The sequence below is a fragment of the Nannospalax galili genome, unplaced genomic scaffold (assembly GCF_000622305.1).
Source record: "Nannospalax galili isolate Female #2095 unplaced genomic scaffold, S.galili_v1.0 scaffold115, whole genome shotgun sequence".
Classification (NCBI taxonomy): Eukaryota; Metazoa; Chordata; class Mammalia; order Rodentia; family Spalacidae; genus Nannospalax; species Nannospalax galili.
In genome coordinates, this window is record NW_008340588.1 from 7,651,389 (window position 1) to 7,676,231 (window position 24,843).

The window sequence follows — 24,843 nt, forward strand, 5'->3', positions numbered from 1 at the left end:
TCGGGCCTTCAAGTTTAGTTCTGCTTCTTTTTTTGAACTTTATGTGTCTTTGTGGTTTACTTTTTGGGTATGAAGAGCTGGTTGGTCTAAGCTTCTCTTTTGATTTTATATTGTCGTGACCTGATTGATTTTGTCTTCAGGAGTTCCGTGGTGGCCCAATTCCATTGTGGGTCAGAAGTTTTCAGACTTTCTCTTTAGGTCTGGAATCTACTAAGAACGATTTTGGCCTCAGGAACTTGGGAGTTGGACTGACCTGAGATCCTGGCCGAGGCCATGCCACGCAGGGATGAAAAGGCAGATGGGGTGGGAAGAAGCCCCAAGATTTACCAGGGAGTGGATTGAGTAGCTGGGTTGTACTGGATGCAAAGGATCAGGGAGAGGAAAGGTAAGCCTCGGAACCCCAGAAAGAGGCTATCAGCCCCAGCAAGAGGCTGGCAGGTGTTACATGACCAGGGAAGTGTAGGGAGGTGAGGGCAGGGCCAGGTCCAGAAGCGGTACCCCTGGGGCCCAAGAAAGGCACTAAGTTGGTCTGGGTGAGAAGGGTCAGGAAGCAGTATTGGTTTCCCCATTGTCTGGGGCCCCAAGTCTAGGAATGGCACAGGTCCCAAACTAGGAGTAGCGAACAGTGGGGGAGATGGAAGGGTGAATGTGGCTTGGGGAGTCAAGGTGCGGAAGGCTGCGCTATAGACTTACCCCAAGAGGCCTGAGGATAGGAGTGCAGGCTAGGAGAGTTAGCCAATGGTGCTGGTCCAGGGATGCAGAGAGAGGTGAGGGCGAGGCCAGGACCAGAAGCGGTGCTCCTGGGTCCCAAGAAAGGCACTCAGTTGGTCTGGGTGAGAAGGATCAGGAAGCAGTATTGGTTCCCCAGGTGTCTGGGGCCCCAAGACTAGGAATGGTGCAGGTCCCAAACTGGGAGTAGCGAACAGTGGGGAAGATGGAAGGGTGAATGTGGCTTGGGAAGTCAAGGTGCAGAGGGCTGTGCTGCAGTCTTACCCCAAGAAGCCTGAGGATAGGAGTGCAGGCTAGGAGAGTTAGCCAGTGGTGCAGGTCCAGGAACGCAGAGAGAGGTGAGGGTGGGGCCAGGACCAGAAGCGGTGCTCCTGGGGCCCAAGAAAGGCACTTAGTTAGTCTGGGTGAGAAGGATCAGGAAGCAGTATTGGTTCCCCAGGTGTCTGGGGCCCCAAGACTAGGAATGGCGCAGGTCCCAAACTGGGAGTAGCGAACAGTGGGGGAGATGGAAGGGTGAATGGTGGCTTGGGGAGTCAAGGCGCAGAGGGCTGTGCTATAGACTTACCCCAAGAGGCCTGAGGATAGGAGTTCAGGCTAGGAGCCTAGTTTAATTTTTAACTAATGGCACATACAAAATAAGATAAAGAAAAATTATAAACAAATGAAATGATATAGCTAAAGTATGCATAAAGGCTGATCCTCTCTGATGCTAGTTCTAAGTGACAGAGTAGATCATAATTACTAGTGCATAAAACCTTGGAGTAGAAAACTGAGGACTGGATTAAGTTTGAAATTCTAAAATAAAGATAAGTCCTCTGCTTAGCCTTGGCTTATATTTAACTGATGTGCTTATTTTGTATTTGTTCTGTACTTATTTCTCATGAGCTGGGATAGAATGACAGGTGATAAACTAATCAGCAAGAAAATGGGACACATTTGTACCCATTTTTTTCCTCCTAAAAAAGTGTAAAGTTTATACTATTATATAGGCTCACTGGAATGAGACTGTTCTTACAGAGCCTCAGAAAACATTAGTAGTTGCTGCAGAAACTGCCTATGCTTACTGGCATTCTTGACACTGAGGTGCATTTTGGGAGCAAATAACTGCCTTGATGCTTCCTAGTTGCCTTGAATTTTGATATCAAAAAGAGTAAATCTGAAGTTCTTGGTGTACATTGCAAAATAGCTACCAATGATCAAAATACACTCGTTTATTCACATAAGGTATCTGCTCCCCTGAGCATATTATTTGCTTTACTTTATTCATGCTAATATTTTAATTTATACAAATATCAATTAAATATTTTTAAAACATAATGAGTGTGTACAACTGGGAGGGAGAGGAAAGTAATGCAGAGTTAAGAGGGAGGAAGGAGGGCTAAATAACACCAAGGATATTTGAAGAAAACATAGGGAAACATTTTATAAACATACTTAGTTACGGGGGTCCTTCCCCGCACGCAGCACGATGGCGGAGGTGAGGGAGTGCGCTGCCCCCCCAACCCTCTGTTCCTGAGGAACCACCAAGGAGGCAGGGAGTCTTGTCCAGCAGGAGCTCGTTTATTAAGCTTTAGGCAAGTGTTTATATACATTTGTGAGCATTGAGTGTCCCTCCCTTTACTCCACCCGGGAGTTTGATTGGTCATGACCACGGGACTTAATTAGCATTTTAGGTTTCAATTTCCCAGAGCTGTCAGGTTCCTATTTCTCCAGGGCTAGGTTTCTATTTCCCAGAACTGTTAGGTTTCCATTTCTTATCACCATGCCCATATGGTCTTTACTTCTCCTGACTGTTGAGTTGTTTTCTATCACCAAGTCCCCACACTTAGTAATACATATATAATATATATTAATATTTTATATATATTTTTAAATGAAGTTCTGTCACTTGAGTTGATAATGCTTCCCCAAGAACCATAGACTTTCTAACATAAACTCCAGTGTGAGCCATGGGAAACTTCCCCTCCAGTTGTTGGTTGGGGTATTTAAAGAGACTCCCAAACTATTGCCATTGTCCTTGGTTACCTCCCAGAACCTAATGGTAAGACCCTGTTGTTGAAGATATCATACACTTTGGACTTAGGACTTGGAGAAATGGAGCTGGAACTGATTTGGAAGACTCCTTGAGGACCAGTTCTCCTAGTATCAGAAGGCACTGTGCAAGCTGCCAAGGGAGAAAAGCAATCAATAGTCCTACTCAGTTTTAATGTTTATCAACCACAACAATCACCTGCCTCATGAGATATCTCTAATGGTATAAGAGTGGCATTTTTATCTTGGGGATAACCAACAACTGTCTAATTGGACTTAAGACCCACTCAATAAAAGGGAATTCATGCTGGGTACTGTAAACCTAGACAAATACTCATGACTGGACAGGTCATAGACCCTAGAAGAGAACCAAATACTACCATTCCCTAAACCAATGTAATTTCTAACTATATTCTAAATATTTATCCTTAAATCCACAGTAAATGTAGCTCTCACTCCTCATCAAAGAAGCTTGTTTTTGCAGCAGATGGAGAGGATTACAGAGTGACACAACATGCCCAGGCCCAAGTGATATGTCTAAAATACACCCTCTGTCTCAGAGAACACCATGGAAGAGGGGCAGAAAGATTATAAGAGCCAGAGGATCAGGATGCTTGTTGCTAGCTAGTGTCTTCCAGACATGAAAGGGAAGCTTCACCCATGAAATTGCAACAATACAACTGCCTAAACAAGATCTAAATAATAACGACAGCACCATTTGACACATCAGTATGGATAAGGGAAATTTCACAAGGTCCTACCTCTAAATGAAGAGCTGCAGTCAATCAATGAATTGTGAGAGAGTGAGTTTTTTTCCAGGGGTAAGGTGCCTCTCCCAAGTCATCAGCCCTAAGTCATGTACACAGAAGCAACACTAAATGGACTCTGTAGGTTGTATATATATATATATATATATGGTATATATATATATTGTATATATATATATATACAATAATAATTAAAGAGTTCAAGAAGTTGAGAGGGACTGAGGGAACTATGGGAGGAGCTGAGGGGGAGAAGGAAGGGTAGAAATGATGTAAATACAGTATTTGTTTATAAAATTCTCAAAAAAATAAAATTAAAAATAAATTTTTTTTTTAGAATTTCATCTGAGTATTGTATTTATGTCACTTCCGCCCCTCCCAGTCCCCCTGCAACTCCTCCCATGTCCCCCCAACTCCCTCTCAATTTCCTGTCCTATCGATTATTATTGTTACACACACACACATACACACACACACACACACACAAAATGCACTGAGTCCATTTAGTAGTGCTTATGTGTACATGTGCTTAGGACTGACCACCTGAGATTAAATAACTCTTAGGAAGATCATCCCTGGAGAAAACCGACTCTCCCTCCCTCAGCCTCTATTGATTACTTGTAGCTCTTCAACCAGAGTTGGGATCCCATGAAAGTTCCCCCATTCACACTGGCATATCAACTGGTAATCCAGACTAACTTGATGCCAAAAAAACTTCTAATATACTTTTAAGAGTGACTTATCTCTATGAACTTAGTAGTTTTAATTTAAAATTTCCAGATACTTAGGTTACAGTTTATGTGGTTAGACCCTTTGAAGATAAATTCAGAACATTGTTCATGTACAAATCCAAATCTGTATTTGCTTCTCTTGATAAATCTGGTTACTTTTGAGTAACAGACTTAGAGGCTCACCAGATTCAGAACTCAGAAACTGGATAAGGTACTGGATGCCATTGTGGACTCTCATTGCTCTTTGATTCTTTTCATTTCCTATACATAAGACCCGTATACAGTTCATTACATTTACCAGCACACTTTCTATGTCCAGCTTCAAGAGATTTATCAGAGCTGGAATTCCATTCTAAAACACAAAATTAATTACATTTGAATGTATTTAAGAGTAATACAATTTTGTTTAAAGCTCTATAATCTTTCTATAAATGTCTCCTTATTTAGGAGAAAAAAGTGCCTATAAACAAAAGTGGCTAATGATATGACACATTAAGCTACCATAACTAAGTCCAATACTTCTTCACAAAGTAGAATATCCAATAAATATATTACACATAAATACACATAAAATAATGATGTTAGTTCATTGTAATATTTCTAAAAAATGAAGCAACTGAGTCAGAGCAATTGAATAATTATCCCATTTGGAAATATTTGCCATTGTGGGCAGTACACTGGTAGTAATTACATATATGCAATACAACATATATTTTTAAATTTTATTTATTTAATATTTTTATTTATTATTTTTATGCATATGTGTGTATTGCCTGCATGTAGGTAAGTGTATCTGTGTCATATAGTGCCCATGGAGGACAGAAGAGGCTGTTGGATCTCCTGGAACTGGAGTCACAGACAGTTGTTAGCTGTCATGTGGGTACTGGGATTCAAACCTGGGTCTTCTGCAAGAATAGCTAGGGTTCTTAACCACTGAGCCATCTCTCCAGTCCCTATTTATTTATTTTATGTGTATGAGTGTATCACCTGCATATAAGTTTATCCATGTTGTGCAGTGTCTGTGGAAGTCAGAAGAGGGTATTGGATCCCCTAGAATTAGAGTTATGGATCATTGTTAGCTGCCATGTGGGTGCTGGGATTTGAACCCTGGTCTTCTGCAAGAGCAGCCAATGCTCTTAACCCTTAAGCCATCTCTCCAGCTCTGCAATACAACATATTTTTAATGTGAATATAATTTCCAATTTTTAAGTGTAGTGAAGATGACTCTTCTCCCTACTTACAAGAAACAATGTAAGACTATCAGTGAAAATGAAAAACAGAAATGCAACCCATTTTCAATAAAGCTAGGAGACTTTGCTGTGTTGAAACATGTATATGGGCTGCTAATAGGGATACAAGCAATGGTGATTAGCCTCAAGGAATGCTAGCAGAACAATTTTGCATATTAAGTGACTACCATGAGAAACAGGAAAAAAACAAAACCGAATTCACTGTTTGAAACAATTCAATTAGATTCAGGATGACAACAGGCTCTTTTCTAGGCCATTTTTGCATGAAGTTTTTGAAATCTGAGAAAGCAAGGATGATTCAGTCTGATAGGTTATATTTGAATGAAATATGGATATGTTTGATATGTCTTTTGGTGAGATAAAAAGAAAGGGGTTTCACATTGAGGAGGAGACAATCTGCTTCATGAAGTACAGTGCACCCTCAGTCTCTCTGCCTAGGTAAAAGTAAAGTGAGTAACTCATGCACACAATCCTGGATAACAGTTTTCTTGCTACAGCATGTGTCCAGGCCCTTTTCCAGATATGATTCCTGAAAGTAACTGAATTGGAAATAACTCATCTAATAAGTGAGTAATAAGCAGAAAGGAAACAGCACAGAATCTGTCCAAATATAAGAAGAAAAGCTCATGGCATGTGAGAAAAGGTATTATGGTTTGAAGGTATGTGCTCCTCCTAAATCATACAGAGGAACTTGTGCCCAGATGTGACAATATCAAGAAGTGGAGCTTTAGGAGGTGATAATGACTTTATTAAAAGGGCTGGAGAGAAGCAACTGGACCCTTTTGCTTTTCTACCTTCTGCCATATGAGGACAGACCAACAAACGCCATCTTAGAAGCAAAGAACACTTTCACTAGACAGTGGACATGCTGACACTTTGATCTTCTGTGTCAAGACTTTGCCCTTATGAACCAGAAATAAATTTGTGTTGTCTGTAAACTATCTGATTTGTGGTGTTTTGTTGTAGCAGTAGGAACAGACTAAAATCTTCATCAGAAAAGTGAAAGTTGTAGCCAAGTGTGGCATATTACTATCAAAGAAAAATTAATGAAGCAGTCACCAATATAAAACTAGAGTATGACCATCAGAGCTCAGGAAATATTTTTTGAGACAAGGGTAGAGGAGTCATCAATGAATGATTGGTGGTCAATGAGCAATTTTTCAAGGCAAACACAGGAGGTAACATTTGATTTTCATGCTACAGTTGCACTTGATACTACTGATCTCTCCTTGAATATTCCTCATTGGCTGATGAGACAACAGATTCTCTTCAGGTTTCCTACTACCATACTGGCCATTTTTTCTCAGATTCTTCGTCAGTTCCTCAGGATCATTCAACCTTTTGGTATAGAATTTTACTATATTTCTCAGAATGGTAGTGTTTCTTATAATCGATCCATATAAACAAGAAACATTGTGTATATACTATGAAAAACACTCGTACATCAGAGCAGCACTGAATCTGCTAGACCAACACACTACCACAAAACTACATCACTAGCCCAAGCACCTATTGCTTACTCAAAAGTAGTTTTCATGAAGCTCCCCCTTTCCCATTTTCCATTTGTCCCTACAAGTTTTGCTACTGTGTAATAATATGGGTCTCTATTTTTCTAGCTTCTAAATGTGAGAGAATTTCTATCAGTCAAAATTGATGTTCTAAGCTGAAAAACTATTGGCAGCTGATTACTGCTGGGTGAGAAAGAGCTGATCTTAGAGAGAGGGGCTCTAGATAAGCTGACTAGACCTCAGTGAATGAACTTGGACTACGGAACATCTGGGGACACTAACTTGTCACAATATGCCTTAACACACAAATGACAGAATGCATGAATTTCAGTGAGGTTGGGTATGGGAGGGGGTCAATGGGGAAGGGGGTATAAAGATGATTAAAATGTTCTATATGAAGTACACAAAAATTCAATTAAAAATTTACAAAAAATGTTCTATAAAAAACTTACATATTTGGCAATAACATCCTTGTTTTCACACTGAGCAATATCATACAGAATGACAGCACATCGAGAATGTAGTTCAGACTCATCAGAAACCAGTAGGTTGATCAAAGCAGGAATGCCCCCTGCCTCTACCAAAGCATGCACAACACTTACATGGGTTGAGATATTACTCAATAACCCAGCAGTTTTACACTGCAGTTTTATTCTGGGCCATTTTAAAAGACTGACTAATGCAGGAATGGTACCTGTAAAAAAAGACGGAAGTAAGTGTAAAATATTTGTAATACTTTGTAGTCAGTTTATCATGACAAAATTGCAACAATGTTCATGAGCATGACAATATAAATAATGGACAAATAGTTCTATAAAATACAGAAAAACAACTTGGAGTTATGTGAATACAGTTTTCTGTCTTATTTACAGGACAGCAGCTCTCAATGTATATTTAATTTCACATAAAACACAACCTGACACTTTATATTAGTAACACTAAACCATCTTAGAAACACTGAATTTTGGCCTGTGAGAATTGATAGGTAATTTTTAAAATTAGAGACAAGACCTCACTATGTAGTTCACAATATTACTGCCTCAGTTTTCCCAAGTGCTGGGATTAGAGGTGTGCATCAACATGTCCAGTAAATAAATTCTTTGAGTATGATATGGTAGAATTCTGCTCTGGGTATTGCATTATCTTTGTGTGGTGGTATTTGTGCAACTATCTGAATATGTTATTACTTTATCTTATACAAAAAAGTGAAAAATAAAAAGTACTGAATCTAGTAAAATGCAACATTAGTCCCATTAATCATAATAAGTTATTGGGCATAGTAAAGATAGTTGGATGCTTGTTAGATTTATCAGTTGAGTTGATAAAAACAAACCACATTGTAGAAGACAAACTTAAGTGCTGAAAATGGAATGAGTATAATTGATGCTCACTTATTTACTTATTTATGAAATGAAATGTCCTTAATATTGTAAATCTATAGTTTACTTTTTTTTTTGGAATAGAGCTTTTCTGCACAAGTTTTTAGTAATTCAATAGGGTACTACTTTTAGTTCAATAAATTTATAATTATTCACTCAACAATATTTATGGAGCATTTCATGTGTGCTCAATATGCACTTTAGGAAAGTGGTTACCCTATTGCATAGCTCTAATAGAACATTTATATCATTTTAGAAAGTTGTAGAAGACAGTGCTTCTTTCAAAACAATCCTACAGGGTTGATCCATTTGACTAATAAGGAAACTAGGTCAGAGGGAGTATGCAATTAATTTAAATTCTAAATGCAGAACTACTTACAAACCTGGTCTGACCTCTTCTAATTCTCAATTGAAAAATTAATTGGGCAAATGTAGAATAGAAATAATTTGTAAATGAAAGTAATTATAACAGTAGTGTAATGATTAGTTTTGTCAACTTGACATAATCTAGAATCACTTCAGAGTCTCAGTGAGGGACTGTTAGATAAGGTTGACCTATGAGCATATCTGTGGGAGATTGTCTTGATTACTAATATTAATTGACTTGCCCACTATGGGCGATGCCATTCCCAAGGCTAGGGATCTTGGGCTGAATAAGTGTAGAAAGGGTACTGAGCCCAAGAAGGCATGCATGAATGCATTAATTCATTTCCCTCTGTTCTTGACTGTGGGCAAGATGAGACTAGCTGGTTCAAGTTCCTGCCACCTTGACTTCCCCATAATAATGGATTGTAGCCTGGATTTGTAAGATAAACTCTTTCCCCTGTAAGTTACTTTTTTGTCACAGTATTTATCATAACCTAAGGCTCATGTAACATAGAACAAGGGGTAAAGAGAACACTAATGCATCTCTCAATTCTCGTCAATGAAGCTCCCTCATGCAAGAGAGGGGCAGGAACACAAATGGTCACAAATGGCCAAAGCATAGAGAATAAGAGTCTTCAGAGTATGGATCCTTGGACAGGACTCCTATGTTAAACTCTACCCACCCAGGACTCAGGGACCATTGTGGAAGAGGGGGCAGAAAGATTTTAAGAACCAGGGAGGAGGTGCATGACCATATGGAAATGGTCTTACAGGCTCCTGGAACCTTGGTCATATGAACCTACAGCAATGGTGTCAGCATGCACAACACCCATGCAAACTTAAGCAGAAAAAAACCCAGCACAGAACTGTGGAAATGGGCAGCAGGCCCCAATCTTAGTTGAAGAATTATTGACAGATGATTATGATTACTGCTGGTTGAAGAAGAGATGATCTTCTTAAGGGGGGGGTGGGGTGGGACTCTGGATGGGCTGACTAGACCCCAGTGGATGCACCTATACTGTGGGATGTCTGGGAATACTAGCTTAACATAATTGGCCCTGACACAGATAACAGAATGTATGAATTCCAGTGGGGGGGGGCACTGTGGGAGGGTTCCAATAGGGGAAGGGGGTATAGAGATGATTGTGATGCTCTGTGTGAAATACACAAAAATTCAATAAAAATTTTACAAAAAAAGAGAACATGGTATCAAAGTAAAATGATTTCAGCTAAAAAAATTAAACTATGGTAAAATCTTTTAATACTACATTTTACAATTTCAAGGTTTTAGAGAAAAAGACTTACTCTAAAATGTATATTTTTAACCCTGTGCAGCATTCACATGAAAAATAAAATATAAAGCAGGGAAATAAAAGAAGTGATCTTAGAGAAAAGGAAAAAGAAGCTTAATATCAACTAAGAAGTTTCCTTTATAATTAAAAATATTTTTAAGCAGGTATGGTTACACATATCTGTAAACCTAGGACTCAGAAGACTGAAGCAAGAGGATTACAAGTTCAAGACCACTCTGGGCTATATAGTGAGACACTGTCTCAAAAAAAAGCAGATATATATGCTTGTTTGTTTATATACATGTGTATATATATATATACATATATATATACACACATACACACACATATATATGAACTAGGATGTAGTTCAGTAGTTCAGTGGCACAGTGTATGCTTTGCTTCTGATCTTAACACCCATGTGTATGTATATATTAATACATATGTAATTATCTGTATTTATATCTAACATATATTAAAATGTTTAATGAATATAGTATAGCTCTACTTAAAATAGAACAAGAAAAGGATAATATATTTTGTATCACCTGCATCCAAGATACATTTCCAGTATCAATCATTTGCTAAGCAAATTACTTCTAAGGACATGACAGCCATCATCCTTCGTTTAAAGCTTTCACACTGCAACATTTCTGGTAAGTATTCAACAGAAAAACAAAGCTGTAATTTGCATAAGAGGTAATGGAATGACCTATTTTGTTTTCATGTAGGTAAGTGAACACAAGACTTGAGATCACCCCATCACCAACTGCATTCACTAAATTCCTGTCCTTTCATGGCCCTCTGTGAGATGCTGATTAAATTATGTATGTGCTATAGCTTGGATCAGGAAGGGTCCATGTTAAAGGTTAAGTCACTAGCTTGGTGCTACTGAGTGATGATGGCAATTTTAAGAGGTGGGGCTTAGTGGGCAGTCATTGGAAAAGTAGGCTTGAAGGGAATTGTGGAAGTCTGTCCCTTCCTCTTCCTGTCTCTCAATTTTTTCATAACTGTCATGAGGCAAATAGGCCATAGATCTCTACCATGTGCTCCTGCCCTAAATTGATACCTCATCACAACCAAAAAGCAAAGGAGTCAGCCAAATCTGGGAGCCCAAATAAGGCTTCTCTCTTCATAAGTTGATAATCTTGGGTATTTGAGATAGTAACAGAAAACCAACAGAATATGCTCATGAGCTTTGAGGTTTGTAGTTTATATAATTCCTGAAAAAAACTCCTGAAATTCTTTGTTCTCGGTCTGAATGGCTAAGATTGGCTGGACATATAAAGTTCACTTGATGGTGAAAATGTGCTGACTTTAGAGAAAGTTAGGAAACAAAAATAAATATAATTGTGTAAGATATAGTCAGTTTGGGTCATAGGCCTTTGATTTTTAAGTTAGAAGTAAAACTAGGGGACTAGAGAAATGGTTCAGTGGTTAGAAGCACTTTCCTCCTTTTGCAGAGGACCTGGGTTCAGTTCCCAGCATCCAGATGGTTGCTAACTCCAGTTCCATGGGCACTACATGGACATGGTGTACTTACACACATGTAGGCAAAACATTCATGCACATGACATAAAGAAACTCTAACTTTTTTAAAAAGTCTGAGTATATTGCCTGCATGCATGTAAATGCATCCATGTCATGCAGTTTTCCCATGGAGGTCAGAAGAGAACTTTGGATCCCCTGGAACTGTAGTTATGGACCATTGTTAGTCGCCATGTGGGTGCTGGGAATCAAACTCGGGTCCTCTGCAAGAGCAACCAGTGCTCTTAATTGCTGAGCCATCTCTCCAGTCCCTCAAACTGATTTTTTTTAAAGTAACAAAACTAATTTTGCACACAAAAGATAGCTCTGTTTCCTCTGTACAATTTCTGATTTTAATGCATAGAACACTTATTTTATGATTTTTAATTTTAAAAACATTTGTATTTTAAGGCAGACATGATGGCACGCACCTTTATTCCCAGCACTTGGGAGGCAGAGGCAGGTGGATCTCCGAGTTCAAAGCCAGCCTTGCCTACACAGTGAGCTCCAGCCCAGATGAGGCTACAGAGAGAGACCGTCTCAAAAAGACCAAAAAAAAAAGAAAAAAAAAATTGAAGTCTATGTTTTATACTCACCTACTAAAGTTTTCCAAACTGGGAGTTCAGGGATGTTTAACTCTATTATATGCTTTAGTACCTCTGTATGAAAAGTGAGCACTGATAAATGAATTATATTATTGCCTTTAGTATCTGTTTTTCTCCAGTTAGCGCCATGAGAAAACAGGTACTGAATAGTGTCCAGTGCTCCTGAAGTTGCAGCAAGTAACAGTGGGGTGCACTGATTCCTGAAAACCAAGGAACACAGTATAATGGCATTTAAGTACACACATAGTGTCAGTTTTACTTTTGCTGTGTTGTTGAAGGAACTCTGCCTTCTACCATTACCTAGTCTCTCTTTGAAGTATCATTTTCTATAATCCACATGTAAACAGACTTGCCTCCTTTGCCTAGCTGTCCTTAGAATTAGTCCCTAGCCTCTTTCTCAACTGAATTATCATGCTTATAATTTGTTGGGAAGTTTTTACTACACAGAGTTATTGAAATACACCTATCCCATCTATTCCTTATAATAGTTCTACAAGGGAAGTGAAAATAGTCAAATATTATCAACTCACTTTACAAATGATGAAACAGATTCAGATAATAGTTAAACACATTTCTTTATACTTTATATCTGATTTTCAAATTCTAGTTTCCTCACTGTATCAATGAAAGACCCAACTGACAGCAGGAAGGCCATTTTAGAAAAAGAACTGTAATCAGCCATTCGATAAGCCAAGATTCTAACCCAGGTCTTGTGAAACTAGCAGTGGAAGATAGGACGTTTGCAGTCGGACCACCTGGCACCACCCTGAAGCCCCTACCGGGAAGTTAGCGATAACAGCCTACTGGGAAGTTAACGATAACAATCGGTTTCACCCATAGCCCCCTCTGAATTTAGCAATACTGTTTCCTCATACCTTGTACCCATTGAAATGCACTAATAATAACCTTGTAACCATGCATCTGCTTCTGTACCTTGCTTCTGCTCTATAAAAAGCCCCCCCCAAACTAAGCCCGGCGCGCAAGTCCTGACCCGAGCGGGACTCTGTGTCTGCAGGCGCCTGTGTACGAATAAACTCCTCTTGCTTTTGCATCCCGAAACTTGGTTTTGTCCCTGTGTGTTAAGCACGATTCTTCATTTGGAGGTCCCACCGAGATCCCTGCCACGCAGCGCTGGGGACAACCCAGGTTTCCCAGGGAGGTAAGCCGGCCGGCCCTTTTGTGTGTTTTTGTGTGTTGTATGTGTATTGGTGTCTCTGTTTCTCTGTTTTTTTGTCTTGCTCTTTGTTCTCGGCGTGAGACTCACGGTCTGGTTTGGGGCGGTGGTGGACAGGGACTGACCAATACGTTTCTGAGGGATTCATTTGTCTGTTCGGAGGGGAAGAGGTACCTCCTCCATCTGGTGTCAGGCCCTCGATCTGGTTCACCAGGCGAGGGAGTGCAACATTTCTGTTTGCCGGCTGTCTGTGTCTCCTTTGTGTTGTATTCACTCTTGTTGTTGTCAACTCATTCCCAGTCACTATGGGACAAGATTTAACCACCCCTCTTAGCCTTACTTTAGATCATTGGCGCGAGGTGAAGACCAGAGCCTCCAATCAATCAGTGGAGATCAAGAAAAACAAGTGGACCGCCCTGTGTTCATCCGAGTGGCCCACCTTTGACGTCGGGTGGCCACGCGATGGCACTTTTGACTTGAACCTTATTTCCCAGGTCAAGGCGCGAGTCTTCAGACCAGGACCCTATGGACATCCAGATCAGATTCCATACATCGTCACTTGGGAAAGCCTTTCCTTTGACCCCCCTCCGTGGGTCTCCCCTTTTCTCTCTCCCAAGGCAGTCCCCCAGGCCCCCTCGGTGCCCTTGCTGATGGACCCCTCCCCTTCACTCTCACTCTGTCCTGTAGTGCTCAAAACCAAGCCTGTTATCCCCCCGATGATTCCGCTCTAAATCCCCTTCTCGAAGACTCTCCTCCCCCTTACCCGCCTCTGCCCCCCCGCGCCCGGAGCCCAGCCCCAGGTTCAAGCGCCCCCGGTTCTGGTTGTTGCGGCGATAGATCACACTCCCGGGACGTCCTCCCCGATTGCTGGGAGGTTGCGAGAGCGAAGAGGACACCAAGGGGATTCTTCTCACATACTTCCTCTCTGGGTGGGACCAGGGCCGGGCAACCAACTTCAGTACTGGCCCTTTTCCACCTCTGACTTGTATAACTGGAAACAACATAACCCGCCCTTCTCCCAAGACCCTGTAGCCCTAACTAACCTCCTGGAGTCTATCCTTCTAACTCACCAGCCCACCTGGGATGATTGCCAACAGCTCCTCCAAGTCCTCCTCACGACAGAGGAGAAACAGAGGGTCATTCTGGAAGCCCGTAAACAGGTTCCCGGGGCGGATGGAAGACCCACCCAGCTGCCCAACGAAATAGAAGCTGCTTTTCCCTTGACCAGACCAGATTGGGACTTCACTACACCTGAAGGTAGGGGACACCTACGCCTTTATCGCCAGTTGCTCACAGCGGGCCTCCGAGCAGCGGGGCGACGCCCCACCAATTTGGCCAAGGTAAGATCAGTAGTACAAGGGCAGGAGGAGTCACCGACGGTATTCTTAGAGAGACTAAAGGAAGCATATCGGAGGTTCACCCCCTTCGATCCAGATAGCCCTGAGCAAGAAGTGAGTGTCTCTATGTCCTTTATTTGGCAGTCTGCCCCTGACATTAAGGTGAAGCTCCAAAGAATGGAAAACCTACAGGGACAGAGGTTACAAGATCTACTCAGGGAAGCAGAAAAAAATTATAATAAAAGAGAAACTCAAGAAGAAAGAGAAGAAAGACAAAGGAGAGAGGCAGAGGATAGGGAAAATGCAAGAGACAAGAGGCGAAACAAGGAATTAAGCAGGATACTGGCCACTGTAGTGAGAGACAGGGAAGAGTCTAGAGGAGATAGGAAAGGAGGCAGAGGCAGGGCCCCATTAGACAGAGACCAATGTGCCTACTGCAAAGAGAAAGGCCACTGGGCAAGAGATTGCCCTAAAAAGAAATCAAGAACAAGAGAGTCCACTCTCCTAACCCTCGACTAGGGGGGTCGGGGCCAGGACCCCCCACCTGAGCCCAGGGTAACTCTTCGAGTGGGGGGCAAGCCAGTTACCTTCATGGTAGATACCGGTGCCCAGCACTCGGTTCTCACCCACACCACCGGACCCTTCAGCAAAAAGACGTCATGGGTTGAAGGAGCAACTGGAGCCAATCGATACCGATGGACTACCAACCGAGAAGTGCAACTGGCGACAGGTACAGTGACCCACGCTTTTCTATACGTGCCAGATTGCCCTTACCCACTCCTGGGAAGGGACCTCCTGACCAAGCTAGGAGCCAAGCTACAATCCTAAGCTCTTTGAATGTTACCCTCCTTTGTGATCTGGAAATCTTACAATCCAGCAAAGCCAGAGATCCTGAGGAGGTCTCTGAGATCCTGCTCCAGCATTATGGTCAGTGTCTGTTCTTATGGGTCAATGTCTGTGTACCACCTCTGAAAATTTAGACAGTTTACTGTTTGGGTTCTCCTTCCTTTTATCAGGACCTTTATTAGAATGCTCCTTTGTGTCTTTAATCACCTTGGCAGGACCACCCTGTGAAGGCATCCTTATGAAAGGTAGCCTCAGATATGATGGACTCAACAGATCAGATCCTAGGCCATGAAGCTGCTGATGGAAACAGCTTCATTATTAAAAGTAAGCAGGAGTCCTCTGCCCTTAGTCATAGAGGATTTGTGCTGCTTCCTATCACAATCATATTTCCTCACTCCCATCCTCCAAATAAAGATTAGTTTGTAGACCAGTCCTGCCTGGACTCACTATGTAGCCTAGGCTTGTCTCCAAGGTAATCCCCCTGATCCAGTCTTCTGAATGTTGGGATTACAGGTGTTCACGACCAAGCCCAACTACAACCACATTTCTTACTGATGTTTCACTGAATGAGCCAAAGGATTTCATGGTTTTGACTTCTCAATCTATACCTCTAACCCTGATCATGTTCTATAATTTGACTTCTATATCTATAAATTTATATATATGGAAATTGACATATAGATTTGTGAATCTTAAAGTTGCCTATTGCTTTTTAGATGGTTCCTTAGTCCCACCCCTTCTCTAATAAAAGTCCTAGTTAAATTTGTAAAAATGGGCAAAAAGCCAAATCCAACTTTTGTCAGGATTATCAGGGCTCTGACACTGTTAAGAACCTTTACCTACTGCTGATTCATAACTTCCATGGAGCTCAGGTATTCACAAAGCTCCTGACATCATATTGATCAGGAAGGTCAAATTATCTTAGTTTTCCAGGTATGCACGGCCAATTCAATAATAAAGAGACATCCTCTGACTTGTACAATGTTCTCTGCCATCTTCCAATGCTCAGTGAATAGAATACAAGGACAACTTCCAGGATGAAGTGTTGAGGGCTATTAAAATATTTAGATTAATTTATATTTTGTTTATATGACCTGAACTTGCCTTAGGGGTCCTAAAAAACTGATAATTTGGGATGAAATGTAACACTTTTAATAAATTTGCCATGCAATACTCTTTTTACAAATGTATTTACATGATACCCAATTATGTAAATTGGGCATAAAAACTGACATTTTTGGGTAAAATGTAACAGTTTTAATAAATTTGCCATGCAATATTCTTTTTACAAATGTATTTACATGATGCTCAATTATGTAAATTGGGCCATGATGGCCTTTTAGAGAAAACTACCAAACCAATCAAAGGAATTCAGAAATTAATGTAAGTCACTGTATTTTACTGGCAACATTTTGTACTTCTTGACACTAATCACCTAAGCAAAGATCCAAACAAGAACTGATAAAATGATTTAGCTGGTAAAGGAATTTGCTGCCATGCTTGACAACCTGAGTTTGGTCCCCAGGACACATATAGTGGATGGAGAAAACCTATTCCAGCAAGTTGAACTCTGACTGCCACATGCAAGCCATGACACCTGCACACATGCATGTACATGACAGACAGAGGCAGAAAGACAGATAGACACACACACATACACACACACACACACACACACACACACACACAGTAATTTAAAAAATGTTTCCAAACAATAAGACACTGTGATTAGGTTCCAGTTTTAGCTGTAACCATTTAGAGTCCAGTGACTCCCAAGCCAAGGCACTTTGCCTCCAGTCAAACGGCATGATGTCTACTCTACCAACATTGCTGATTGGGTAATTCTCTCCTATAGAAAGGAGAATTTCTGCCTTATATCCATTACCTTTATAACCTGATCTCAACAAAAGTTGATTGCCCTGCAAGGAAATGAGAGAAATTAGCTATCTAGGTTTGAGATATGGAGACACAAGCTCCGTAGGACTAAACTTTGTAAATACACTAAGGCTTCAGAGCCTGAAGCAAGACATCTGGCAAGCTGTCCCAGAGAGGGCGAGATAGGTTGTCTCCCTGTCATCAGACAAATCTTACTTCAGGTATTTGAACTTCACATTGTAGGCACAGGTACAGTCCATAGCATTGATAGCAAATATGTTTCAGGCCCTATGTGAGATTCAAAAGTGTTTAATGGTATGTAGTGATGGTCAGGAATTGACATCAAATTGGTAACTTTTGTACCTAGACACCATCCTGCATGGATACCTTTGAGCATTACCTACAGAAAATTTTATTTGGCCTGCATCTGTAATGTGCACTTTCATATGAAAGTACCTGTGATGCCCTTTCTAAATACTATAGTCACTTACCCACTGTTAAACCCCTCTGGGACACTCCTGCTAGATTTAATACTCAATCTGATCCACCTACAGTAATAGTAGAACCCTTCTAATCATGAACAATACTCTTCCCCATGTGATTATTTACTGATTCAACTCAATTTACTTAATGCAATTTAATCAGTGTTTGCTGATGTCTATTATGTGCCAGAAACTGTTTTAATAGAAAAGAAATAAGTAAGATGGGCAAGGGTCCTATTTACATGGAGCTTGTACTCAAGTTTATTCTGTGCTTATTCTTAACAGGTGAACTTATCTTTATATATAAGCAAGAAATAAGTTCAATGAATATTTTTTAAATGGACAAATAAGATGAGAGTGCTTTATAAGTGTGTATGTGCATATAATTTTTATTTACCTATTGTATTAGTTATTTTTCCTTTTGCTGTGATAAAATACCCTGACAAAAGCAACTGAAGGAAGAAAGAAAGGGTTTATTTTGACTCACAGTTTGAGGGCAAAGTCCATCATGATGGAGAAGTAAGTCCTGGTGCCAAGAGCTTGAGGCAGCTAGTCTTATTGCATCCACAGTCAGGAACAATGAATGCTTGAACGCAGCTCACTTTCTCCTTTATATACAGTCTAGGATCCCATCCCAGGGAATGGTGCCACCCATGTGGCACCATTGTATGGATCTTTGTACCTCAATTATCTAATCAAGATAATCCTCTATAGGCAAGCTCAGAGGCCTGGATGCTAGATGATTCTAAATCTCATCAGGTTGACAATTGATATTGACTATCATAATTATAAATGTTAGGGAAGAAAATAATAAGGAAATCTAACACGTCAATGAACTAGCTTACCATATTGTGTTTTTATTTGATTTGGGGGGCAGGGTCAGACTTTGTAACTCAGGCTGGCCTACAACTGGCTAAGTAGTTGACTGGGCTCAAGGTCCCCCAGTCCTCCCCTGGGATCACCAACCATACCTGGCTTCAGCTTAGCAGGTTCATTGCATTGTTCTGATTATAAGTCTTCCTTGCTTTACTGAGAAGCTAAGAAACAACTAATTTACTTTTCAAAGTATTTTCTTTAGTGACCAGATCTACATGGACAAACTAGTTTTTTTCCAGACAACATTCTCAATGATTATATGTCCATTTTAGATAAACATGGCCTATTTCCACTTGATTCATCACTAAAAGCTTCAGGTACCAACTTTAGCCACAGAAGAACTAGATAACTAGGAAAAACTATTAACCTTTTCATACCTCAATAAATTTATGTAAAATCCTCTTCCCATATTAAGATTATATGTAAAAATAAACTGAATAAAGACTGAAATATACTTTTTAATATCAACCATGATGTATGACCAATTTATATGCATAATGCAAATCAGTAGATTTGTTCTCATAATAGCAAAGAAAGAGCCATCTAGGTGGTGTCTCATTCCTGAAGGAATGAAGCCTTGCTTTTGCAGCTTCAGGCATGATAGAACTATTGCTGTGCTCTATCTGCCAATGAAATTCCAATACATATTTATAAAAATTGAGATTTATTTTTCAAGCCCATGTACTAAAATTATGGAAATCAATTGAGAAAGCTATTATATTATAGTTCAATGAAAGCTGTTGGCAGCAGTAGCTGGAGGCATGTATGTCCTCTTTCACTCCTCCTTCTACTTGGCCTGCTACAAAGTTACTGTGGGAAAAAGCTATGATTTAAAAATGTATATAAGCTGAAGTGGACACACCAGATTTAAGAAGCATCCATTTTTTATATTCAAGCTATAGAAAAGCATAACCTTGAAAATGGAAGAATTTCAAAATTACAGGAACTAAGAATAAACACTTAAAACAATGCTACACAAACACCACCAATCCCTGATTGCTATTGCATGTTTATCCTTAACTTGGATTTTTATATAGATCTTTTTTCTAGGCTTATAATGCTGTGATGGGGAAAGTTAACCAATATAGTAATCATATTTTTTTCAAGTTTTTTCTCACTACTCCCTATTCTATTATTTTCTTGAATTTATTACCATTTTTCCATTTTAGGCTTTGTAAGATTAAAAAGTATAAACTGAAGACTGGGAAGATAGCTCAGTTGGTAGAGTGCATGTGGTACAACTATGAGAACCAGGATTTTATTTATCTATTCATTTTAAATGATTTTCATTTTATATGTATGTGTATTGCCTGCATGCATGTATTCAATGTTTGCAGAAGTCAGAGAGGGTGTTAGAACCCCTGGAACTAGAGTTATGAATGGTTGTTAGCTGCCATGTAGGTGCTAGGATTTGAATCAGGGTCCTCTGCAAGAGCAGCCAGTGTTCTTAATCACTGTGCTACATCTCCAGCTCTGAGAATCTGAATTTTTCAAAAAAAAAATTTTATTTTATGAGTGTTTTGCCTGCATGTATGTAAGTCTACCACATACGTATCTGATACCAGTGTTCAAGGTTATCCTATCCTTATCTATATAGTGGCTCAACGGCCAGCCTGAACTACATGAGACCCTGTCTCAAAAATAAATAAACTGAAAACTCTCTATTGGGTGGTTTGGAATCTGATCAATTAAGATTAAAGAGGTAGAATACTTAAGTTTATGAAAGGCATTCAGAAATTTATAACAAGAAATGATGGTTATATAAAGTGATTCATAGGTAAATTACTCTTAAATTTTAAAGTGGATTATAATAAAAATAATTAAGAAGTGCTGAGTTCTCTTACCTGCTGAACTAAACTCTGAAAAAATATCTTTAGTTGTTTGAGGCTTCCCATCAGGATCAATGTCCATGATTGTGTGCCATAATTCAGAGAATCTGGCTCGTCTCTCTTTGGGCATGTATATCCCATGCCACAGTGCTTTTAGCATATAGTCAACATAGATCAGAATTTGTCCAATTCTAATATCATAATAAGCTGGAGGTAATTGACAAGAAGAACTCTGATCATAATTAGCTTATAAACTGATGGAAGGGATTTGGTTTAAGCAATAAATTCCAACAGCCAACTCCCTCAAGATCTGATGGACTTCCCTGTAGTCTAAGAGAGCTGTGGGGTCCACAGGCATCAATAGGATGGCAGTGGAGAAGCCTACATTATTCATTTGACTCATGATTTCACACGGGAAGTCTAGCTGAGAATGAACATCCTCCTTGGCAGACAACCAGCTAACCAGTGTGGTAGTTAGCAATTCTTGCACTTCGCTGCGATCATATTTTTCAAAGAAAGCAGAGGCATTTCTCTGTACTGCTAAGTTTTCCAGGTAGGTTTCTTCATCTTCAACTTGATCAAATCTAACTATTCCTTTTTTGGATATTCTTAACATTTCTAATTAAATCTAGTGTGTCATTTTCGAAGTTTCTGCTGTGAAGAAAAAGGAAAAGACAAGCAATAGTATTTGTCATGGCAACGAAGCTGGATTTTTCTAGAAATAAACAGATACCTTTCATCTTTCTAAAGTTAATCTTTTCATAGTCAATTACTTTTTAAACCTCCAACTAATTGCAGCACAAGGAAACTGAAATTTGAACTGAAATAATTGAGATTGTAGTTCTTGAGCATGAATCATGCTCTGCTTTTCAAAGAGTTCAGAGTTACTGAGAAGTATACTTAATGCTATTTAATACTATTTCTGCTAACATTAGACCACATGTATGGTGGTTCTGTAAGATTACATTGCTTAGAGATATGATGGATATCTTAGTGTGGGCAAGAACATTCTATAATGTATATGCAACAATGAAATAGCTTGACACACTTCCCATTATTAAACGACAGGTGTCTATGTGTCAGAAAAATGTTAAGTTTATATGAGAACCTTCTGCTATATACTTTTTTGTATAGATATCTTTGGTTTTGTTCATTCTTTTCTCCTCTTTCTTCTCCCTTTCCTCTCCTTTCTCTTCTCTTCCCTCTATAGTCCTGTCCCCTTCCCCTACTAACCTGAGCCTTATAGCCCTCTCAGCTTCCCTCACCATCCCATGCTCTGGAGGTTCTGGTGGGGGCTTTCAGACCCATTGAGAAGCCATTCCAAGCAACGGCTGTCCCCTCCTATGAATACCCTAGTGACCCTCCTTCCCTCATGTGGTGTTTCAACTCAAGGCCTCACACATGCTAGGAATACTGTACTACTGAACTATACCCCAACCCAACTTCTAGTTTCTCTGCAACTTAATGCCTGCTTCCAGAATACTAATGATTACTTTGTTGAACATCTACTATGTGGCAGGCTTTTTATACATATTTTTACTTATTTTATGCAATCAGCCTCTATCATACAATGATTCTCAAAATTTAGACATTGTCAAAATCACCTGAGCCTTCTTAAAACACATGTTGCTGGAGCCCAGAGCATGGGCAGAGTCTATGAATTTCTGTCAAATCACAGGTGAAGTGGACACTGAATACAGACCCCAGCTCAGCAGAAAAATCAACAGTTCTGCTCACTTTACAGAACATGATGGAGGGGTTCACACATTTTAGAACCAGAGCCCCTATTTTTCTATTCATAACTAAACTTCAAGACTTGTATTCACAGTCAGCATCTGCTAAGGGCAAGGACAAAGAAAGGGGAGAGGCTTACTTGGAAATGATTTTCTTGTCTAGGAGAGGGAAGTTGCATCCATGATGGTCACCAGGGTATTCATAGGAGGGGACAGCTGTTACTTGGAATGGCTTCTCAATGGGTCTGAATGCCTCCGCCAGAACCTCCAGAGCATGAGATGGTGAGGGAAGCTGAGAGGGCTGTTCCTGTGATGAGGGCTACTCCAAAGAGGTGGGACCCCCTGGGTACCCCCCTGCCTCACCTCAGACAGCAGATGCTGCCCCTGAGCCTGGTGAAGCTGGTCTAGGGCCTTGGGGTGGGCAGGGCTGGCCTCAGGCAGAGGCTGCGTGTGGGCTGCATGTGGGCTGTGCGTACCGCTGTATATACTGCACCTCCGCCCACAGCCTTGTGGTCACTCACCACAGCTGAGGTTATTCACACGAGGACGAGTCGTCTATCGTCACTCCAGAACTCAGCTGAGCATCATGCTCTGTCACCGTGCTACTCTGCTCCTGCTAAAACACACATACAAGGTGGCACGAGTGAAAACGTCAGGCTTTGAGCCCTGATTTGGAATCCTACGTTCATCATCATTCATGCAATAAACATTCACAGAACACCAATTATGAGCCAGGGACAGTGCCAGAGGCTAAAGACCCTAGAAACAGGATTAACAGCAAAACCCCATGGAGTTTAGAAGCATACTCAATGTGTGCTTGCTAATGTGCTATGGGTCAGATGTAATGACAGCACCTAGAAAAGGTGGTAACCTCAAAAAGGCTGCCTGAAGGAGTGACTTCTAAACGAGTCTGGAAAATGAAAACGTTATTTTTCCTTTTTTATTGAATTTTTGCGAATGTCATACATTTTGATCATGTTTGGATCCCCAGATCCCCCATCTGTACCCTCCCTTACTACTCTGCCCAATTCCATGTAGTGTGTGTGTGTGTGTGTGTGTGTGTGTGTGTGTGTGTGTGTGCCGATAGTCAAATTTGTGTCCCCAAATGTCTTTCGGTGTAGATCCATCCACTGGAGCCTGGTTAATCTACCAAGAGTCACATCCTTAAAGATACCGACTCTCCCCTTCCCAGCAGCTATGGGATGCCAATCATTCCTCAGGTAAGGCTCCCCACTTCCCTTCTATGCTGGGATTTTGTCTGGCTTATGTGGTACTCATGAATGCTGTCACCATTGCTGAATTCATAGAGTAACTTCCCAGCCATCTGGAAAACTGTTTCCTTATGGTTACCCACCACCTCTGGCTCTTAAAATCTTTCTGCCCCCTCTTTCACAATTATCCCTGGGCCTTTGGAGGCAGAAATTTGATATAGGTGTCCAATTCAGGGATAAGCACTCTACAATCTCTTATTCTCTGCTCATAGGCCAATTGTGAATTTTAAGCATAGTCCAAATGATTGGGCTAAGGTGGTAGCAAGGAGGTTGGGTGCCGACCAGGGGGTGTGGGCAACAGAGAAAAGAGTTGGGTGCTGTGGATGAATTTCAGCCATGAGGTAGGTTATTGGTAACTGAATATACATGGAATATATTAGAAAAGGTATCAGGGTGACTCTTAAGCATCTATCAAGAGCTACATGTGTCAAAACACTCGAGTTCAGCTGTGGACAAAATTCACCTTCAAGTGCCTGATGCAAATAGACATTTCAGGTATGCCTTTTAGGTGTTGGGTGTAGGCTAAGAATGGTAGCTGGTGTGAGATGTCTAAAATTGTTTAAGCTTATGATCCCTGAAGAGAGAAGAGTTACTAAAATCACCAAAGGAATCCATAATGTTGACATCCAGGACAGAAACCTATGAAGTTTAACAGTAAAGGTCAGTAGAAAGGGCAGAGTTAGCAAAGACAATGAAAAGATGGACAGCCAGGAAGGCATGAGGAAAACAGAGGTGGTCAGAGGCCAAGGTAACCGTTTCAAGAATAAGGGAATGGCCAGTTGTTTGCTGCTGCTGTCAGGTCAGGGGAGGTGGAAAATTAACTCTTCCCCTGAATTTTACATTGAACATTGGGGCTCTTTTACTATGCCATTATTTTAGGTACCATGGAAATACTAAGAAGCATATGATAGCTGTTCCAGACCAAAGTATATCAAAGCATCACTGCCTTCAAGGGATTTTCTTGTTTGCACTTATGAAGTATGAATCATATGTTTAAATTCTTCCAGTTAGGAATATTTTGTTCAGACCTGGGTATGGTGGCACAGGTCTTTAATCCCAGCACTTGGGAGGCAGAGGCAAGAAGATCTATGTAGGCCAACATGGTCTACATAGAGAGTTCCAGGCCAGTTAGGCTACAGGGAGACCCTGCCTCAAAAAGACTAAAATAATAATAATAGTAATAATAATTTTTTTGTTCAGGTAGACAAATAATTTGTTCTGTGTGTTTTTAGTGGAAA

The 24,843-nt window shown here is 40.4% G+C and overlaps 1 protein-coding gene across 1 annotated transcript in view; it reads right to left on the reverse strand.

Moving 5' to 3' along the window:
- Nucleotides 1-21,217, reverse strand: part of Ankar (ankyrin and armadillo repeat containing) — a 56,013-nt gene extending 34,796 nt beyond the window's left edge. The window contains 9 exon segments of the mRNA XM_008835642.3: nt 4,439-4,607; nt 7,466-7,707; nt 10,599-10,703; nt 12,174-12,382; nt 13,482-13,659; nt 13,796-13,879; nt 14,120-14,281; nt 15,281-15,334; nt 20,617-21,217. Coding sequence (XP_008833864.1) covers nt 4,439-4,607; nt 7,466-7,707; nt 10,599-10,703; nt 12,174-12,382; nt 13,482-13,659; nt 13,796-13,879; nt 14,120-14,281; nt 15,281-15,334; nt 20,617-21,217 — 1,804 coding nt within the window.
- Between the last annotated feature and the right edge of the window lie 3,626 nt (nt 21,218-24,843).